This window comes from Lampetra fluviatilis, chromosome 8, assembly GCF_964198595.1.
Source record: "Lampetra fluviatilis chromosome 8, kcLamFluv1.1, whole genome shotgun sequence".
Taxonomy (NCBI): Eukaryota; Metazoa; Chordata; class Hyperoartia; order Petromyzontiformes; family Petromyzontidae; genus Lampetra; species Lampetra fluviatilis.
The window spans coordinates 2007154-2029388 of NC_136282.1; the positions used below are offsets into that span (position 1 = coordinate 2007154).

Below are 22235 nucleotides of genomic sequence, written 5' to 3' on the forward strand. Positions count from 1 at the left end.
TTTTCACATGACGGTGACACCGACATGGTTTTTTTAATTCTCAGAACTGGAGATGTTCCAGGTCAAGTGGAAAACCATCCATAATATCTTTGTGCAGCCATTGGTCCCCATGCCAAGACTCTGAACTCGCTATAATTTGGAATCTGGTTTAATCACGGTCAGCTATTTGGATTTTAACCCAGGAACTCAGTGGTGCAGGCTCAGCACTCTGACCTCTGAATATTCTCAACAGAAACGTTTTATTTTCAATATAACTAAACACAACATTCCAACAACAACAAAATACAGAATGAAAAAAACAGCCCAAAATAACTTAAAGAGCAAAAACTACGAAAATGTAAACATCTAAAAATAATTCCATCAATGAACAATAATTATGAAAAGAAAACAATTCAAAAATCATGACATGGCAGTTGACATTTATTTAATAACTAATGCTATTGGAAAATAAACAAGAGTTGAAAAAAACCATACAGAGATGTTCTATCCTTGCATATGGCGATGTGTTCAGGAGCTAAACGCCAATGTTGATTGAGGAGGTCTGCTCGCCACGTGAGGGCTTCAGGAGAGCATTCGTGCAGTTTTTCTATTCGCCCGTTTTTCCGGCCAGTGTTACCTCAACAAAACATTGACCAGTTTGGTAAAGTAAAGACAAATACTCCCTATAACCTTAAGGGATGGGTCAGGCCTTCATCCAGCAGTGGATTGACACGTCAACAAAAGTAAACTCAAATAAAATGCAGTCTAGTGTACTCAACAAATGTGAAAGTTGCAATGGTCATGCCACCAAATGAACGTATTGGCAATACATCGATGCATGGTATAATTTTTTTTTATATTTCACAATAATAATTTTGTTTAATCTTGCGGGGTGGTTCGAAATCAGTTCTCGTGCTGTCCAATCAGTCGGAAGACGAATGTCATGACCAGTTCAACACGAATCTTCACAGTCTGTTGCCGTATAGCAGCACCCAGCCTGCCAACAATTGGCTGGTTCCGTGTTCCAAAGGCAGAAAAAACTACTCGTGCCCTAGACTTGGTTGGCCGATTCCTCAATTCATTTCCGGAATCATTTCTTGGTGGATGGTGACATCGAAAGATTATGACTCGTGGTGTCTTACGTTTTAATGGGAAGGCAGCTGCTGAACCTAAGGCAACTTCTGATGGAGAGTCTGCAGGTCACTCAAGGAGTAACAGCGACATCGTCAGACTGCTTTATGAGGACCAGTGTGTTGTTATGCTGCACTGGAGTACCACCAATACATCCAATTGCCAACTGCTGTACCGTGCCATAGTGAATACCTAGATGAGCACAGAGTAAAGCATTAGAAGGCAGCCAACTGACTTGGATGCCTTCCCTGCAAATGCAATAAAGATGTTATTATAGACTTTACCGAAAGACCCAAAGAGTATGTTGTTATATATTTCACTTGTAGACGGGATTTCAGGTGACTTTCTTAAAATAGCCTGGGGGACTTTACCAAATTTTATTTCATATGTTGAAAGTGCTCTGTATGATCCTGTTACATTTAAAATGTCTGTGGTATATTTTAGACATTTTCTGGGCGCGGGAAATTGTGTAAGACAGAGCTAATCTATTCAGGCAGTCATGATTTTTTGGACATGTTTTGAAAGACAAACCAGTCTCTATCCAAACATGAAGCTGAAATGTTCTTTTTTAAAATACAAAAACAGGAATGAAAACAGCAACGTTTGCAGTGCACATTCTGGATGTTATTTTATTATTTCGAAGTCACATACAGGGGCGTTTACGCTGGTGGTACTGTGGTAGATATACAGTAACGTAACAGGATACACTCTTATCAGCTGCTACATGGAGCTGTTCTTTTGTTCCAAAACGTGTGCGTTATGTTTTTGACATGTCTTTGTCCCGGAAGCTCTCTCTAGACCGACACGTTCAGTTGGTAATTCACAAACAACTGAAGGTAGTCAGCATAATAATATATATATATATTTTTATACTGGAGGAATCCAATCAGCTATAAAGCTCTTTTTCACAGATGTCCATCAGGAGCGGGTCAGAACGTTACAAAAACAAACAATATAAAACACGATAGGAGTGTAAAATACAGAAAGGTAAACAAATCACTTAAAAAAGAAAAATAAACTCCAGTATTTTCATTTTTCCAGGTAAAGCCCACTGAGTTATTAATTTATTTTTCAGAAGCGATCTGGCCACCAATGATAACTCAGCAGAGTGGCTTATCACGTGGAAATGTATAGCAGAATAATAATATAAATATAAACACCCAGCTCTGTCATTCTATGACTCTGTGATTCTGTGATTAACGCGGCACGGATTGGTTGAAGTACGTCACGTGGCCGCGAGCAAGCAGCCAACCAGAGGTGCGCCCCTACCAAACATGTACGACCCCGGATTGGTTGAAGTGCATCACGTGACCGCGAGCAAGAGATGGGTGAGTGACAGTGAGGCAGAGCCGTGCCCCGTCCACTGCAGCCCTGAGGGACCCCCGTGCTCTCCACTGCTGGCTTCAGGGAGAGCCCTGCTCTGTCCACTGCTGCCCCGAGGGAGAGCCGCGCGATCTCCCGCGATCTCCACTGCTGCCGTGAGGGTGCCAGACATGTTCTCTCCACTGCTGCCCTGATCCAGAGCCGTTTTCGATCCGCTGCTGCCCTGAGGGAGAGCCGCGCTCTCTCCACTGCTGCTGTGAGGGAGCCAGACGCGCTCTCTCCACTGCTGCCCTGGGACAGAGCCATGCTCGGTCCGCTGCTGCCCTGAGGGAGAGCTGCGCTCTCTCCACTGCTAACCCTGAGGGAGAGCCGTGCTCTGTCCGCTGCTGCCCTGAGGGACAGCCGCGCTCTCTCCACTGCTGCAGTGAGGGAGAGCCGCGCTATCTCCACTGCTGCCATGAGGGAGCCAGACGCGCTCTCTCCACTGCTGCCCTGAGGCAGTGCCATATATGAGGGAGACGGGTGAGTGACAGTGAGGCAGAGCCGTGCTCCGTCCATTGCTGCCCTGAGGGACCCCCGTGCTCTCCACTGCTGGCCTGAGGGAGAGACGCGCTGTCTCCACTGCTGCCATGAGGGACCTAGATGCGCTCTCTCCACTGCTGCCTGAGGGAGAGCCGTGCTATGTCCACTGCTGCCCTGAGTGAGAGCCACGCTCTCTCCGCTGCTGCACTGAGGGAGAGCCGTGCTCTCTCCGCTGCTGCCCTGAGGGACCCCCGTGCTCTCCACTGCTGGCTTTAGGGAGAGACGCGCTGTCTCCACTGCTGCCATGAGGGACCCAGATGCGCTCTCTCCACTGCTGCCCTGAGGGAGAGCCGTGCTATGTCCACTGCTGCCCTGAGAGAGAGACGCGCTATTTCCACTGCTGATGTGAGGGAGCCAGACGCGCTCTCTCCACTGTTGCCCTGGGACAGAGCCGTGCTCGGTCCGCTGCTGCCCTGAGTGAGAGCCGCGCTCTCTCCACTGCTGGCCTGTGGGGAGAGCCACGCTCTCTCTGCTGCTGCCCTGAGGCAGAGCCGTGCTCCATCCACTGCTGCCCTGAGGGAGCCCCGTGCTCTCCACTGATGGCTGCCTGAGGCTCGCGCTCCCGGGGTGCGCTCCCAGCAGCAGCTGGCAGGCCCGTTTGTGAGGGTGCCGGGGGAGCCGATGGAGCCGACGTGGCCGGGTGGGCCGGCGGAGCCGATGGAGCCAGGTGGGCCGATGGAGTTGGGTGGGCCGCCGCAGGCTGTGGTTGTTCGGGGGCGCCGCAGCCTGTGGTTGTTCGGGGGTGCCGTAGGTACCCCCGCACAACCTAGTAATAATATAAATAATCTGAGCTGAGATTGGAATCTGATTCTGAGATTAGAATCGGAATCAATTGGGGAGCCCGAAACACTCCACTTTGCCTTGCTCTTTCACGAGTTTGTCTCGTGACAGTATCAGTCTCGCAGTATTGCAGCGGTTTTACCCTTATTGTATATATTTTTACGTAAATATTTTATAGTTTGAACGACAGCACGGGTGGTGTAAAAATCTCATAGTGAGTGTGGGTGCCACTCGCTGGGGTGCTGAGCTGAGATGCATGGCACAGGATGAGGTGGGTGGGGGGCTGATGGTTTGTGGATGGGAGAGAGAGCCACACGATGAGCCACTTCGTGAACCTATCATTTGTGACTCGGTCACTTCTGAAAAAGCTCATGGCTCGTGTACGCCTTACCTGGTTCGATAAAAAAGGTGTAGTTTTATTTGTATATATATTTTAAAGTGATTTGCTTACCTTTCCTATACTTTGCACTCCTGTCGTGTTTTTTTGTATTGTTTATTGTTGTAACTTTATGACCCGCCCCTACTGAACATATGTGCAAGAAATTTTTATAGCTCATTGGATTCCTTCAGTGTAAATACATATTTTGATTCTGAAGTAGAACTTTTGGTTCAGCTGTAGGGATTCGTGACAGTGGTGACTTTTTGATCAATGTGACCGAAGCCTTTTTTTCTAAATAACTATTTGCCGAGGCTTCAAGAGGGCCAGTAGATAAAAAAAAAATTGGTGTTACCCTTCCTGCCAATTAAACAGGTGTAAAGATGTTCAAACACCAAGTAGAAATCTTTTGCAAGGAATCAAGTTCGCATTAACCACACGTACTTGTGGTGAACATGCAAACAAGCATGCTCTGATAATATATGTATTGTCTTTGAAACTGATTGGGGGCTATCCATTTAGTACGTACGCAAAAATCTGTCAAAACTTGACCCCTCCCCCTCTCCCTGTACGCACGCGTAATTTTTACACCCCCCCCACACCTGCGTAAGTATGCTTGACGCACACCCCACCCCCCGAATCTTATAGAACGGCCGATATTTAATCCACGCAGAAATGATCAAGGATTATTAACGTGTTTAAGCAAAAAGATAGTCCACCGGCTGCATTATTATCGAGGCTTCACCCCGACCCCCCCCCCCCGTTTCCTATGCGTACGTACATTGTCAGTAGACCCCACATACACAAGCGTACCCATTTGGGTTAACCCCCCCCTCCACCCTCCATGCGTACGTACTAAATGAATGGCCCCTTGGCCTACACCAGATATAGCCTTCTTTAGGGCCTGGTCTCACCAGTTTCAGACCAGAGAACAACGCCAAAGTCGAACATGTCCCATTCTGTAGGGCCAGTAGATGTTGTAGTCGGTTTGTCGTCTGTGTGTCAGATATTCACTGCTGCCAGTGAGTGAGGAAGGACCGCCGGTGGCAGGGCAGAGTTCCCTGGCACAGAAGCTTCTGGAGCACGAGAAATCATTCGCCTTTTACGACAGCACCTTGGAGGGATCGGCATTCACATTCTCACCGGACGACGATTTGCATGGGTTTATCTATGCCTGAGTCAAGGATGGCACGTTTTACTCTGATGATGTACACCTGTGAATGTTTACAGTCTATGAATGTATTTAAATGATGCATGCACGGTCGATATTAAAATGCAACGTTGTACCTTTGAACTGTGGTTCCTATTGTACAGTGATTTAAAGGCTGTTTTCATATCGCAGATGGATAATTTAAGTGCTAATAGCTCATTGTGTGCAATTGGTCCAGAAGGCTGATAGGCTGATGAACTAATATGTTATTGTATTGTAATATGTAGAGACAGTCTTTTTTTAGTTTTTGTATTTCATCATCATGTATAAGCATCTGCGATGGCACAACAATGTGTTTTTTCTCCTAAACAGGATGGGTCTTGTCTAATAAAACAATACATTTTAAGGCAATGTTTCAGTTTTTGTATACAGTTCTAGGATTCTGGGTCACTGTTCCTTTAAGTGCAGATGGGAGCGATGTGGTCCAACCTCAAACGGAGCGGTCGATGATTGACATTCGGTTGATATTCTGATATTCATTGTGTTTAACCAGATCCACACAAACCATGAAAGATGTTGACACCTAATGGACAGGTCTAAGTCAAAGGCTACTCTTGTGTGCGAATGCTATGAACTCTGAACCATGCCCACGTGACTCTTGCACCTCCACAAATATACTGCCCCAAAAAAGGTGCATCTGCCATTTGGACAAAGCAAGAGATTGGCTAAATGATTTACACCTACATCTCTAACAGTTGCTCTTCATAGACTATAAGAATGAAGAAGACTAACATTAAACCACACCTCTGAAAGAAGCTCTGGATGGAAAGCGGTTGAATGAGGCTGTGAAAACTGGTTCATTCCTGGTTTAAGGACCAGCAAAAATACTTTTCCTGGTATGCAATCTGCCATATTCATGAAAAATATTTTTCAAGTCAATGCTAATGAATATTCGCTGAAAACTGTGTATATCTTGACGTAATAAAGCACCATTGCATTATCAACATTGGTTGCGTAACATTGTAGCCAATGCTTAGCTGCCGTACATCAGTTGCCAATTATCCAATGATAATAATGATATTACTTCTTACAAAACGATAACAAAGCTGAGATATGTAAGATCTGTTTTTATTTTATCCGTAATTCATGTGTACATAAATGATTGCACCTCCGATTAGCACGGTTGGCTACGTACAATGCGAAATAATTTCAACATCGATACATACAGCGTTGAAATGACTAGTGTATATATCACCTGCGTTATTATCTCGTGATATTGTTTTGTTAACAATCGGGAAATATTCAAATACAAAGGGATTTTTTTTACCATGTAGGATTTTAAAAAGCCCACACTCCATTATCCTTGATTAGTGGATTCAACTGAGTCGCAGACATACTTCTTAGAGGCAAGACATGTATTAATACCAACAGATAACACAAAGGGGTTACTGCCCCTTTACTAGATAACCTATGGTGGTGGATCACCAGGCTAACTACGCTAGTGCCCGCCCTCAGTCGGGCATATTTGCGGAATACACACCACGCCGCCGTTGACCTTGGGCATTGACCGAGCAACCCAACCTTCCTACCAGCTCCCTCCGCAGATGAATGTGTTTAATGGAGACATGACCCTGCTGAATTCGAGTTGAGGCTCCGCCATTATTTCATGAGAGACACGGAGGGAGACACGCGGGGAGACAGACACGGAGGGAGACAGAGACACGGAGGGAGACACGGCGAGAGACACGGGGAGACGGGGGGGAGACAGATACAGAGGGAGACACGGGGACACGGAGGGAGACACGGGGACACGGGAAGATATAGAGAGGTGGGTGGGTGGGGGGAGACACGGCGAGATTAGTGGAGACACGGGACATTGAGAGATACAGGGAGACGCAGACAGAGGCACGGCTGACAGTGAGACTCGGTGTACAGAGGCAATGAGAGAGACACGGGGACAGTGAGAGAGGGGGGGGGGGAAAGGTCTACGTCGAGGCCTACGTCGGGGCCTATGCCGGGGCCTACGCGGGGGCCTACGTCGGGGTCTACGTCGAGGCCTACGTCGGGGCTTACGTCGGGGCCCACGTCGGGGCCCACGTGGGGGCCTACGTCGGGGCCTACGTGGGGGCCTACGTCGGGGTCTACGTCGAGGCCTACGTCGAGGCCTACGTGGAGGGCGCTCGTCAATGGAAGCAGAACAATGAAGCTGATGGGCCAAACATCTCGCCTCTCCACGTCCACATCACGCAACTATCCGGCCTCGGCGCCTCCAGGCCGCACGGCCGCTGCTGCTCTGCTGTAGTATACACAGCTGCGGCTGCTTCGTGTATGACTCCTGCAACTGCAGTTGGGTCGGCTGCAGCTGCTACAGCAGCTACAACAACAACAGCAGCAGCGGCTACAACAACAGCAGCAAGATGGTGGCGGCGTGTCGTGTGCGGCCGCGTGTGCGTTGTGCTGCATGGGTGTGGGCTGTGCGTGAGAGTGGGTGAGGGTGAGCTGCGTTTGAGTGAGCTGTGTGTGTGTTTAAATTTAGTGTTTTAAAGATGTCAATTCTCCTGCTGTGTATCTTACTACTGTCCCTCCCGGCCATATCTAGTGCCACACTCAACTCTACAAACGGCTACCCGCGTTACTTCGCGTCAATACGTATAACTAAATTTGCCACTACACCTAATGAAACAACTTATAGACACTTCTACACTCCATCATTGTATCCTTTTAAACCCCATCTTTGTCCCATTACTTCACCAGCACTCCTTCCAAACTTCATTCTGCTCTTAAAATAACACCATCTGCGAGCTGCTGCTATTCGTCCAAGGTTCGTCGCTCTTCATCCTTTCACAGAAAATACCTGTGCAAACTATTAATTCTACTTTTCTTATTTCTGGGTGGTATTGAGCTTCATCCTGGCCCAAATGTAAAGAACTCATATAATTCTGTAGATTTTTCTGGCAGAAAAGGTATTGGTGTTCTACATGTCAACATCAGAGGGCTTATGATTAAATTAAGTCAACTAAAACTAGAAGTTGCAAATCTTGACCCGGACATTTTTTGCCTAACAGAAACATTTCTCACTCCTGCCGTCAATGACTTGCAGATTACGATTGACAACTACAACCTTTTTCGACTTGACGGAGGATCTAAAGGAGGTGGAATTGCTATCTATGTTTGTAATACTATTGCATGTTCACCAGCTCACTCCTTGTTTAAAAAATGTTGCTTTGAAGGTCTGGCTCTCAGAATAATTCTCCCTAATAATCAACACATATTGGTAGTGTGCTGCTATAGACCGCCTAGTGGGAAGGATGTTGAAGCTGCATCTGCACTGAGAGAGCTTCTTGGGGGCCTCCCTAAAGGTGAAATAGTTTTAATGGGTGATCTAAATTGGAATTGGCTAAACCCGCCGGCCGTGGCCACAAATTTAGCAGATGAATTTAACCTGTTTCAATTAATAAATGCCCCCACCAGACCCAACCTAAAAAATCCGGGACAGTCATCTCTGCTTGACGTCCTATTGACAAATGCCCCTCACAATTTCGCGCTGACTGGTGTTCTGGGTAATAACCTTAGTGATCACTCCTTCATTTTTGGGGTGAGATCATCATCCAGACCCAAAACCCCCCCTAAATTGGTTGAGAAGCACTCCATGAGACATTTCAGCACTCAGGCATTTACTAATGATGTGCTTCACTCGGATATTGACAAGGTCTGTGATATTCCAAACCTGACTACGGCTTGGGAGACTTTCAGGTACACATTTCTCCAAATTCTTAACAAACATGCTCCGTTGGTTAAATTTAAAACTAAAGGCAACCGTCCACCATGGTTTGATCCTTTGATTACAAAGCTCATGAAAACTAGGGACAAGGCTTGGGCATGTGCTCAGAAAAGTAATTTGGCCAATGACTGGCTAGAATACAGGATTTTAATAAATAGATGCATCAAAAAAATACGGCATGCAAAAAATGACTACTTCTCTTCCACTCTCCTTGAATCTCATGGAAATGCCAGGATTTTCTGGAAAACAATCAAATGTATCGAAAGGCATCCGAAACAGATAATCTGTCTGTTCAGCTTAACCGAAATGGGGAATATTTTTCAGATCCCCAAAAAATAGTTGACAATTTTAACCTTCATTTTTCTGAAGCTGGTACCCTATTTGATAATGTATTGGGAGTCACCCCTGCTCATGCAAATTCCTACACCCCTATCCAAACATTAAGCGATTTTAGTTTTCAGCCAATCCACAAAAGTAATGTTCTGAAACAACTGTCCTACCTCAAAGGGTCCTCCTCTACCGGAGCAGATAGTATTCCTGTCTTTGCTCTACTAACTGTTGGTCACCTAATATACAAACCTATAGCCCATATTTTCAACCTGTCCATCAAAGAAGCATCAGTTCCTCTAGATTGGAAACATTCCTATGTTCGTCCACTTCACAAAGGGGGCCCTAAAGATGATCCAAATAACTACCGACCTATCTCAATTTTGTCCCCGTTGATGAAAATTTTAGAAAAATTATTGAACTACCAAATTAGCAGTTTCCTGTCCGCCAACAATCTATTACATCTAAAACAATCTGGGTTCCGAAAAAAATACAGCACCACATCTGCTGCATTAGACTCGCTGAATCACATTTACAGTAGCCTTGATAATAAGCAGTACTGCGCCTGTCTTTTCCTTGACTTGTCCAAAGCTTTTGATACAGTAGACCACAACATCCTGCTTAGTAAAATAAGTTGCCTCGATTTTTCCGAAAACACAGTAAAATGGTTAAAAAATTACCTATTTTCTCGCACCCAAACTATTCACAGATGGTTGGAGGTCAAACAGTGTTAAGATAACAAAAGGGGTTCCACAGGGTTCCATTCTCGGCCCCCTCTTGTTCTCTCTTTATGTAAATGACTTGGGCACTGAACTGAATTATTCCAGGGTAAATCTTTTTGCAGATGACACGGTACTGATTACTGCTGGCCGCTCTCCGGATGACGTGATTGCTAAGCTCCCGAGTGATTTCAACAAACTACAACATCAGCTAGTTGCTCTTAAACTAGTCCTAAATCCTGCCAAAACCAAGGTGCTATGCTTCTCACCAGGACTAAAGTGGGAAGTTATTTTCCCCCAATTACATTCCTTAAATAATGATCAAATAGAGCAAGTCAAGATCTATAAGTATCTTGGGGTCATCCTGGATTCAAAACTGAATTTTGAAGATCACATTGATTATATCGACACAAGCACTGCTTCCCCCCTATGTTCCGTTTGGAATTGATAAAAGCTACCATACTGCCTCTAATTGATTACTGTGACATTGTGTATAAATCAGCCCCAAGTACTGTACTGAAGAAGCTTGACTCAATGTATCACTCGGCCTTAAGATTTCCATTGAACTGCCCATATAGGACTCACCACTGTGATCTCTACATTGGGTCAAACTTAACATCTCTGAATGTTCGACGGCTTGTGCACCAGATCTTATTTATTCATGATGTACTTGCAAAAAAATCCGCAGATTACCTGCTGGATCTCCTCTCTGTTTCAAAGAACAAATTTGACCTAAGGTCTCCACTCATTTACCAGCTTCATATTCCCTATTGCCGTACATATACTGGAGGAAGGGCCTTTGCTATTGATGCCCCCAGGGTCTGGAATGCTGTTGCCAATAAATTGAAACTTGAGTCACTACCTATGAGATCTTCACTCAAAACTACTCTAGAGGAGTTGTACACCCCTAGCTGCCAGTGCTATTCAGTGGCCTAAAATAAAATGTTTCGCTCCGGATGATCGCTACAAAGTATGATCTGTGTTTTGATTTAGTGTGCTGATCTTAAAGGTGCATTAAAACATTATAATTCTCCAATTGATGCTCCTGCTGTTGTGGAGTGACTCATGCAGCCAGCTATGGCTGCAGGGTTTTGATAGTACATGTTGTTTATGCCATTTATTGTGAAAATTGTGTCAGTTCCTATGATTGCTTTTTCATTGCTTTCATGGCTTTATTTTGGTGATTTCGAAAAGTGTATTGGTTTAGCCATGTTTGTTTGTTGTAGTACAGAGTTAGACTGATGGCCTTAATCTAAGTTGTCTTGTGGTTGTTGTTGTTGTTTGACTTGCATCCCACTGGGATTTTTGCACACAGCGTTGGTGTACGGTGTTTTTTCTGCAATATTTTGCTGTCTTTTCTTGGATTTTCTGTTTGCACTTAGTCACATTTTCACTTTAAGATGTTTTTTGTTCATGTTTTTGTTTGTTGCGGTTGCACCCGATTCAAGAGCTGAATGGCTCACAGGGCTATACCTAATAAATGAACTTGAACTTCAACGTGACTTCCAGGGTCAACCAGAGTGCCATGGCCTAGGGTAACCTTATCACATGGCTGACACTCTCACACTCCCTCCTGTAGGAGTCAGCACTACACGCCACGCATAGTGCCACTGAGCGCTATCCCAGCGCTCACCGAGCCCCCCTTGGGCTGGTACTACACCCACCTACGGGGTGTCCGCGATGACAATGCATCGCACGCCGTGCGCCTCTTGGGCCGGCATTACACAGTGACATCCGCGATGTCACTACACTTGCATTAAAGTCGTTTCACGTCAAAGGTACATCAAGATCGAGACGTCACTGTGGCAAAAAGGCACCGCACCCCACCAACGCATTCTACCCTCCGCCAGTTCCCCTGCAATTGCTGCGCATCAGACACGCGACCTCCGAGACCTGCCATTGACATTATCTCTCACCATCGGCTCTCAAGGCCTCCCCCCTGGTCCCTAGAATCGCAGACACCACCACTCCAATGTCTGCGTCGGCATTCAGTCCCCACCAATCCTCATGGGCACGTCCCACCCAACACAACCGTTTTTTTGCAAGTGTAATTGGAGTGCAAATTTAGTCAAATGTTTTCATATTTACTTTTTTTCACATTTTTTGTTCACCAGGTAAGGCTCACTGAGCTATATAGCTCTGTTTCAGAAGCGACCTGGCCACAAATGACAGCTCACCGAAGTGGCTCATCGCGTGGCAATTTACAGCAGCAAAATACTTGCATGTTTCTAAATGGGGAGGGGAAAAAACCGGAGGAGAAAAGTCCAGGAGATCACGGGGGAGAACACACAAACTCCAAATATACAGGGGTCAGTGTCATGATCGAACCCACGAACTGTATACCAGGCGAGGTATCTGCTAATTATTGTATTGATCCTTAAATAGTACTTTCCACTTTTTAAGATTATTTCAAATGAGTATTTAGCCTAATATTTTTTTACATGTTATCTCCAATGAATACACTTCAACAGAACAATGTAGCACCATATGCCAGTGTTTGCACAATCCTCATGACGTTCTCTGATGCCCAGCACACAAGGGTTGCTTTAGATCACATTTCAACTCCGTTCAAATAATGAGCAGCCTCTGTGTGTACAATCGTTTGTGTTCAATTGTTTTTCGCGTACCCAGAGTTGAGTCACAAGGAGGCCCATTCGTCACGTGTGACAAAAGGTAATCGCACCTGCTGTAATGCGAATCCTGTCCCCCTGCGTCACATCCAAGGATATGGGAAGAGCAGCATCGACTACAAGCTGGTCTAGCAAGAACGGGGGGGGGGGGGATAGGGGGGATAGGGAAGTTTCTAGATCTGCATCTGGCGTAAACAAGTTTCTCGGAATTGTGCTGTAAGTTTCCCATGAACTACTTTTGTATTATGAGCGTACTCTTGGGTTCTTTCGGTAAAGTCACGTAGGTAGAATAAATAATAGATAACGACGTTTCGATCACGAAAGCTTAAAATCAAGACTGTATAAGCGTATTTGCTATCCGTTGAGACAGTCTACCTATCAACTAACCTTGATCATTTACCAGATAAAGCCCACTGAGCTATTAGCTATGTTTAGAGGCGACTTGGTCACACATGCTAGCTCATCGAAGTGGATTATATCATTATATTTGGGAATTTATAGAAGCGGCCGAATGATCTGAAGACACTTCTAAAATTGGAGGGCAAAACCCAGAGGAACCTGGAGAAAAATTCACGTGACCACCAGTAACACTGGCAATAAAAGAATAATACTGGAAAAATAATAATCGATGTTTTGTGCCAAGGTCCATCACGTGAACTCCAACATCATCGCAGCAGCTTGTGGCTCGCCAACGAACAAAGATGGTCACTGCGTCACGCGCTTTCAGATGCGCTTCTGCGGCCGTCTGGAGCGCTCTTCCGATGTTAGAAACCACTGGAGCTCTGGACTTTTAAATTTAGATTGAAAACTCACTTCTTTAGAGCTGCTTTTGGTGTTTAATTTGTTTTCCTCCCGGACCTCCGATTAGCACGGTTGAAAGAAGTTCAACATACAGTACAATCATAACACATAAACAGAGGCCAGAGAAACAGAGTGCTTAATAATATTTGGAGACTGCGCTTTACACCATGGGGCCTAATGGAAATTACTTTTTTTATGATGAGCAGTTTTTAAATATGCATCCGAATACTTATTAAACAGGAGCAATTGAGTGCCGGCCAAATCCTTCAATGATCAAAGAGTATTACTAAATCAACGCAAGTATATATTAAATGTTTCCATATAGGTAACGAAAGGGTTAGAAAATGCAATACGTTAAGTTGCTAAATGGTATTTAAGAGACTTATGTTACCAGAGTTGGCTTTGGACAGATTACATGAGATTGTATTATAGTTAATGACAATACCGAACAATTTATAAATATGTACACATACATTGATATTTGATAACTTAAAATGTAATTGTTTTTTTAATGCATTTTAATTTCAGTCGCTATTATCTTCATGAACTACTGCCAGTACCTATTATGTTAAGGAACTATTCTCAGAACTATTATCCGTGCGTATCCATTAATATATTTAGAGTCTATAGGAGCTATGATTGTTGCGAGACACTGACACCACGGACTGTGTTTGCCAGCTTGTACACAGTATTATATCGACGTTCTTCCCCTCTCTGGCATGGGTGTGGCCACCTATTTGCACAGAACACAAACGGCTGACGTGGGAGCCGTCTTGTGTCGAGAGCATCGGGAGACTTTCAGCCGGTACAGCAGCAACAAATAAAAAACGTAGGTGTACTCTACCGGCCAGAGAACGGAAACCAATGGATGGTAGAATAAAACCCCCAAACGCCAAGACTGTTTACGGTAAGATCCATACTTATTTTTTTGTTAGCAACACTCTTGAAATGTCTACATTGTTTATATCCAACGCTCTTTGGAAAGCAAAACGTTGATATTGTTAATTGTGTGACATTGACAAAAGAATATGACACGTTGTATGCGTAAAAATACAATTTCTGGATGTAAACCAATGATTTTATAAAGCTATTTGAATGTACAGTATAATAAAAACATTGCAATTCATTATCTTGAAATGCATTCGAGAAACCGGTGAAGAAAAACTTTCCAATGTTTATCCTCATATTTGAACGTGGAAATACACGGCAGTACAAACCGTATAGTGGATGTTTAGCAGTGGGGCAGTGACACGACACTGTGCATCTGCCAACCTGAGTTTGATTCGTGGCCACAGCTAACGTCAGTAGCGAGTAGTATCGGCCTGTGTCCCGTGCTCTCTCGCACTCACCGCGACCCGCACTGACAACGAGCCTGGTAGAGTCAAACAATTCCATGACTGGACATGCCTTGGGGAGGTCTTCTTCCAGCAGTGGATTGACAAAGATCCGTGCATTTCATTATATATACATTTTTTTTACACGACAGGCCGGAGACATATCACTGGGCTGGAAATTACTCAAAAATAACAAACCAGTAAACTTATTTGTAGACAAGAATGCTAATTACAACACAAGAGCTCCACGAGTGCGAACGGGGAAACAGTGGAGACACATACAGGGTGAGAGTAACCGGAGGTCATGCATGGACAGTGAAACACGTCTTTGAGGGCAATTATGCACTCGTGAATGCTGCATTGACTTGTTTGTTGTGTCTTGGACTCACAATTTCACTCATGCAGTGAATGAGTGAGGATGTGAGTCTACCACACAACAAGACGTCAATGCAATAACAACAAATATAGGAAACTAAACTTTTTAGTTGAATAGGTGAGGCCCACGAGCTTTTTTTCAGAAGCGACCTGCCCACGTAATGATAGTTTAATGACGTGGCTTATCATGTGGAAATTTTTAGCAGCCAAACACTCTAAACGCGTGTTTCTAGACGTCGAGGGAGAAACTGGGGGAACCGGAGAAAAATCCACGCGATCATGGGGAGAATGAACATGCAAACTCCAAATACAGTATACAGGTGTCAGGGTAGGATCGATCGAACCCACGTCCCCCTGTAGACCAGGCGAGGTAGTTAACAACTCGCCACCAGTGCGGTGCATGGGTGGAAAAAACCCGATTTTTCCAGCGGCAGGCATCGGGTTTTTTCTTTAATACAATTAAACCCGATTTCGGGGAATTAAAACCTGGTTTAATGAATACGAAACTCGGATAGGCTTATGCTGCTTCCTCGTCGGTGCTGCTATCATACTCGGGGCCGTCGGGCACGGGGTAGTCGTAGAATGCGGCGGGCAGGTTGGTCTTGATGAACACGAGCTTCTCCTCCACAATCGTGGGCGCCAGTGAGTTCCTTCGCTTGGAATGGATGAAGCCCATCGTTGAGAAGTTGGCGAAGTGCGGTTCTGCAATTAGAACCAATAAAACCGGATTTCTCCCAATCTCAGATGATCGGGTTTAATATAAAAAGACAATTAAACCCGATTGTAAAAAAACCCGACTGTGCCACCCTTGGTGCAGTGGCGAGTTGTGATGATATCTCTTTCTATATGCAAGGGAAATTTGTGATTGTGTGTCTGTTCAAAATGTTTAGCGTACTTCCCGACATGCAACAAACTTGAAATTTTCCATGCGGGTACTTTGCAGACTGTACACTATGCAAAAATTATAAAAATAGCCTTTTGTAAAAACATTTTACGTCACGCTCCCCCCCCAACCCTCCGCGTAGGCCGACTGGGGGGGGGGGGTCGGTTACAAACTTTTAATTTGCCATGTGGCTAGCTCCCATACTGTATATAATGTAAAACGTATAAAAATAGACTTTTGTATTTTTTTGGGGGGGGGGGGGGTGACCATGAAGTGTGTGGCGTCAACCCGCATACAAGACTGGAGAATCGATACCTGTGGAACGTTTGTGGTATCGATTAAACGGGAATAGGTCGATTCTAAAGAAATCTACAACCCTCGATTCCTTTACGCGATTTAAAGATTCAAATCTTGGCGAGCGTTGGGTTTTATTGAAATGAATGAGGTAATGATCAAAGTTTTATTTTCATTTGTAAAGGTTATGTTCTTAAGTTTTGAAAAGTTTTAAAATGTATTTTTCCCTCGGGCAACGCTGGGTGCTTCCCGCTAGTCATTTATATAACACGAGGTTGTACAACTTACCTTTGCTGAATTATGACAATTTATCCTGCTGTTATTCAACACCAGTCGCCCATTATGTGATTGTGTCGTGGTCCAAATTTTGCCAAATTCGAAAACTGCCCACAAATTACTCAATTGAGATGACACCAAGCAAATATAATCATCGCCCCCTACTGGGTCACCCTGTGCCACGCAGGGACAACTCGAATAATTGAGATGTAAGCCGTGCGTTGCGTCTGAGGTATTCTCAGATAGCCTGGCTTAAAGTGTGCTCCATCAAAAACAAATTATGATGATTATTATTAATGTCATCATTCTGCCCAAGATGCTGTCGAAGCTCTAGAAAATTATTTGATATATTGCCACGACATCTGATACCCTCCAGACACTGGAATGGGATGGTATCGAAGTTATGGGTGATGGCGGAATAAGAAACAGATATTATGGATCGGAATTCGCTGTAGCACCAGTTAAATACTATATATATTACTTTCTTGTAGTATAGCCCAATGTATGGAATATTCATTCTACTTGTCTGTGAACACTTGTTCATTTTATTCAAAAATCCAGAACAAAGAAAGACATATTCAACTTCGACTAACATCCAAGAAGAAACTTCACAATACCAAGTAGAGGTAAGATGCATTCATTATGAAGATATGATTTTTTAAATTACAATTCATAGTTTTGACATTTAAAACTGAATAATTATATTATATTACAGGGCACTGCCTTCTTATTCACCACCACCATTGTCCCTCTATTCCCAAATCCCATGGCAGTGGAACGCCCAGGGTTGCCACCGATCCGGTTTGACCCGGATAGTGTGGAAATGGGCATCCTGTGCTCTCAGGTGGCAGAAATGTTTTTGTATCTGCAACAAATGCGGAGTGATCCTGATCCTGCGGTGAATAACCAACATTGAGTGACAAAATAATTGTATTCCTAATACTCATGGAAATATGATGAATGTATTATGCAGCACAGAACCACAACTGTTATGATAGCTCACGAATAATGGGATAAATATTGCAATCTTTCATGCAGTGGAATCCATTAAGAGATTCCTCACTAAAATTATAACGATAAATAATATAGAAAAACACTATTTTATTTTAGAGTCTCTGCATGTCTCCCACCAATATTGATGCACTTATTTAGGTAGGGATGCAATCAACTTTACAGGTAGGCTTTCGCAACCAATATTATCCATAATAGAGCCATAATACAGCCACAAATATAGCTTTCGCCTGATGATGCTAGTTGTAATTAATGGCGAAACGTCGTACTTGAATTGTAAATGTTTTAGGGGGTTTACTCTCCAAAACACTGGCGTGCTGTGCTAGTAACGAATTGGCACGTTTTGTTTACATGACAAACCTTACTAATTGGCTGTGTCGGATGGTGGGTTTAACGCTCTAACCCAAAAACCTCTTTTATGGATGGAATCAACTGTTGGGAAGAAAGCAAGATAGTCGTTTGAGATCAGTGGGATATCCATGAGGGGCATATCATGCAGTGCCCACTCCAATAAATATATGAAAGTGCAGGAAGCGACCCAGACCAACCACTGCATTACGGTATAGTTAAGAACGTTGCAGCTGCAATAGATATTTGCCACCGTACATTGCACTGAATGTTGCCTGGATTGTAATATCATTATGGAAATCCACGACAAATGTCCACAATCTGATGTCGTTGTTGATTTCCAAACTTGGAGTTGTATGTACCATGATTATATTATTAATTTATACACCACCTGCAGATACCACTGCACATAATGCAATTATGCCAGAGTAGAAACTTGGCGGGAGGAGGTGGTCCACAAAAATCCCGATATTAGGAAAACCATGACATTTAACTTCTGAGGCGAAAGCCCAGGAGGTGGAGACAAATCTAGACGAATGAGACCTCTCCAACTCTGGAGGATGCTTACACTTCAACTCATAACTGTATACGCTCTCTAAGTCAAGCGGTGATACGGGGATGTAAGTAGTCTGGTCCAGACATTTTCAACTGTAGAGCATAAATAGGCGATCAGTCTTACAGTGCTGTCTGGACCTGTTGAGATAACCCTCTGTTGGCCTCGGAACATCGAGACAACTTCACAATATTTACTTTTCAGAGGTCAGTTTTGGACAGTTAGGGCAGATAACAATGCTCATGTTGAGTATTATGGCCCAATTCACTGTTGGCAGAAAGGCACCATGTGCACACAAAAGCACCTTCTCCTCCAACACAAAGCTTGCAGTTCCCCGAGCCGCCGGGCTAAGGGTAACTGCTACCAACAGGGCCACATTCCAGGTGACGAACATCAGGGAAGTCAATGCTAGTGGCTCAAAAGGCTGACATAAAGCAAACAGGACCAGAGGAAGGTCCTAGGGGAAGTATGGCCCCTTACGGGAGGTCTCTTAAGTAGGACACCCTTCAAAAATACCTATGCACGAGTGGATTGCTCGACCCAAGGGAGCTATCAAAACCGCTGTAGACAGCCGAGATGGCTGCTAGTTGGACCCCGATGGTGGATGCTGCTAGGCCTTTGTGGCATTCTTCCTCAAGGAAGTCCAGAATAGTGGGAACTGGGAAACTCTTTGGGTGAGCATGTCTCTCTATACAGAACCCCAGGAAAAATTCCAATAAAGATTGTAGATCATACGGGTGGAAGGTATTCTCATAGGGAATCGTGCAACTCGGGGGAGATCGATCCACTGACGGAATGAGCGTCCTTGCTCACTCTCCATACCGCTTGTCTGTAAAGGTGAACCTCTGCGCTGAGCAAGCTGCCCTTAAATAAGAGTTCCTCCTGAAGCAGAAGCCTTCAGGGGCTCGCTACGGACAATCACAAAATGTTCAGGGTGGTGCTGATTTGCAACGTACAATTTTAACATTGGGACGCCAGAGGCATCCAAGAGTTAATGGCAATAAAATTTGCTCGTTCATTATTGAGTCGTGACCCTCTACATAGCTTGTGTAAAGCAGCATTTTGTCCAGTGGCATCTGCTTTTGCATAACAATGTTGAGGGCAGGATATGCTTAACAAATGTTTTATAAAATGACATTTTCCCCAAGCCTTTTCTTTATTTTATGTCGCTAGCATCTGACAACAATGGTGATGGATAAGAAGGTGGGTGTAGCATCTATAGAAGACGGCATGACTAAACTGAAACATCTTGAAAACAATGGAAAGATCTGGATTCAAGACATGCTTCTACAGGTGGACAAAAATGCAGTCTACCTGATCGACTTGGAATGCAAGGTACCCCCAACGTTTGCAAAACTCCTTCGGTAACTGGAGGCTTAATCGGACATGTGCAATTTGATATCTCAAGCAAGCTCATTTGAGTATACTAGATAAAAACTAATTTGCATGTTAAGATTGTCTGCATAAACAGTAGTATTCAGCTTCACTGACCTTAGATCTATGATTGGGGGAATAATGACAAATGGTGTCTATAAAATGGAATGCACAGCAAATCTGTGGCAAACCAGACCCTGGAAAGCCAGAGTTTGCGTTTCCAGGGCATTGCTGCAGCTCCCTTACACCCATGTCTTCGTGCTCGTATGGGGATTCTGCTCACTAGCAGTGCTTTTTCCTCTAAAGTTTTTATTTTTCTCACTGTTAGTGTTGTACGTTTCCTTGAGGACACGATTTAGTTCACAACTTGGGGGGCAACACGCTGTAATGTTGAGTGCAGTACATAACCACGCCAACAGTACACAACACAGTACTGTGGTGTTCATGACCTCAGCACATTTGACAATATTTACAGAAGCATGATTTCATATGAAGTTAACTATAGATGTGTGCATGGGTAATGTTGGGAATAATGTAGAGTGTTGTTTGCGATATCTTACGTGGATATTTCTGTAGCAGTTTAGCCAGACTTGTCAGCTAAGCTGGGCCAATGCTCACCCCTATGAGTCCAGCTCAGCGTGGTGTTACTGCAAATCTAATTATTTAACCTTTTGTAGCATTTATGTTTGAGTTATTTTCCAATAATTTATATAAAACTCTCGCTAAAGATTATTTTTGCACACGTTAAAAAAGACCATAGGTCCTGTACTTTGTATACCGAACTACAGAACTGGAGTCGAATAATTAAAATGTTGTCAATATTACCAGTGATCTTTCCCCTTCAGAAGAAGGATTCAGTTTAAATTAAACTGACGTAACTTGTAAACGTATAATATTTCCAGAGGGAACAAGAAAATATGTCAAGTGACAAAAAACAATAATTGCAAATGTAACTCATGAACTAGAATTAGCCCAAACTGAAACGGTTTGAAATGTCCACCGTACCACACTTTTTTAATTAATCGTACGTAAAATAAAAATCTATACCAGCGAAAGGAGGAGACAAGAGTCCATCAGGCGCTGCGGCGATCCACGGCGGTGAACCTCCACGGGCTCCAGGATCCACCAGACAGCTGTGGACGACAACTCTCGAGATTATTTTAGCTCTGTCATGCCAAAGCATGTTTTGTCTAAATGAGGGAAGCTTATAGGGCGGAGTTTGACTTTTATATGTGGGGGGGGTGCAGGGGTTTGCTTTGTCCCTCACATTAGGACTTGCAGGTGCATATAAATAATGTATCTTTTAATCTTAATTGTAAAGGACTGAGAATAAATTAATAAAGGTGTCATGGTTTGGCAGGTACTTTGCCCCCCCCCCACCCCGTGTCCCACCCCCTACCGCGGGGAAGCTACGTTAAATGTTGAAGCTACGTTATTTATGGAACTAGATTCCACTCCTTCGACGTACCAAGTGTTTGTTCTCCTGTCCTGCCACAATGTACTGAAATTTGCATTGGGAAGCTGATTTATGAAAATAATATATAAAGAGGTGGCTAAACATCGTATCATATTTGCTGCAGATTAACATAATTCTAATGGCGATATCTATTTTGTTATCATTCCCCCGCACCTCCGAATAGCACGGTGTGAAAGGAGTCCAACATAATGTAATGCGGGCGTAAGCGACCTTCCGGAGGTGACGTCACGGGGGGGTGGAGTCATGTGACGTGGGGGTAAGGTTCGGGGCTTTAAGCGGGTAAACCGGAAGGGGAAGGGGGTCGGGGTGTGAGCGGAAAAGAGTGAGGCCACGCGGGCAAGTGTGGAGAGGGGGGGGGGCGCCGACGGCCATCGGGAGCCAACCCCGAAGATAAGAGGAAGCTGCGGAGTGGTGTGCAGCTGAGGAGGAGACAGCCAGGAGGGCTGCGTGTTAGAGGCAGCGGTGTGGCTGCCAGGAGGAGCTGCGGAGAGAGAGAGAGAGAGGGGGCTGCTTGTTAGAGGCAGCGGTGTGGCTGCCAGGAGGAGCTGCGGAGAGAGAGAGAGAGAGCAAGAAGCTGGGAGAGCTGCGGAGGGAGAAGAGCAGCAGCGAGTACAGCCAAGGGGGGCTGTGTGAGAGAAACAGCAGCGGAGCTGCTGTTGTGGATCGGGCCGACATTGGAGTCAGCACCGTGGAGAAGCTACAGAGTAAAGACAGCCGTGTGGGTGTACAGC

General features: G+C 44.6%; 1 protein-coding gene and 1 pseudogene across 1 annotated transcript in view; both read left to right on the plus strand.

Moving 5' to 3' along the window:
• Nucleotides 1–12910, plus strand: part of SLC15A5 (solute carrier family 15 member 5) — a 37193-nt gene extending 24283 nt beyond the window's left edge. The window contains exons 8-10 of the mRNA XM_078859372.1: nucleotides 2518–2594; nucleotides 3595–3766; nucleotides 12873–12910. Coding sequence (XP_078715498.1) covers nucleotides 2518–2594; nucleotides 3595–3766; nucleotides 12873–12910 — 287 coding nt within the window. The remainder of the gene's footprint in view (nucleotides 1–2517; nucleotides 2595–3594; nucleotides 3767–12872) is intronic.
• Nucleotides 12911–14347: 1437 nt separating this feature from the next.
• Nucleotides 14348–22235, plus strand: part of LOC144933710 (epidermal growth factor receptor kinase substrate 8-like) — a 42255-nt pseudogene continuing 34367 nt past the window's right edge.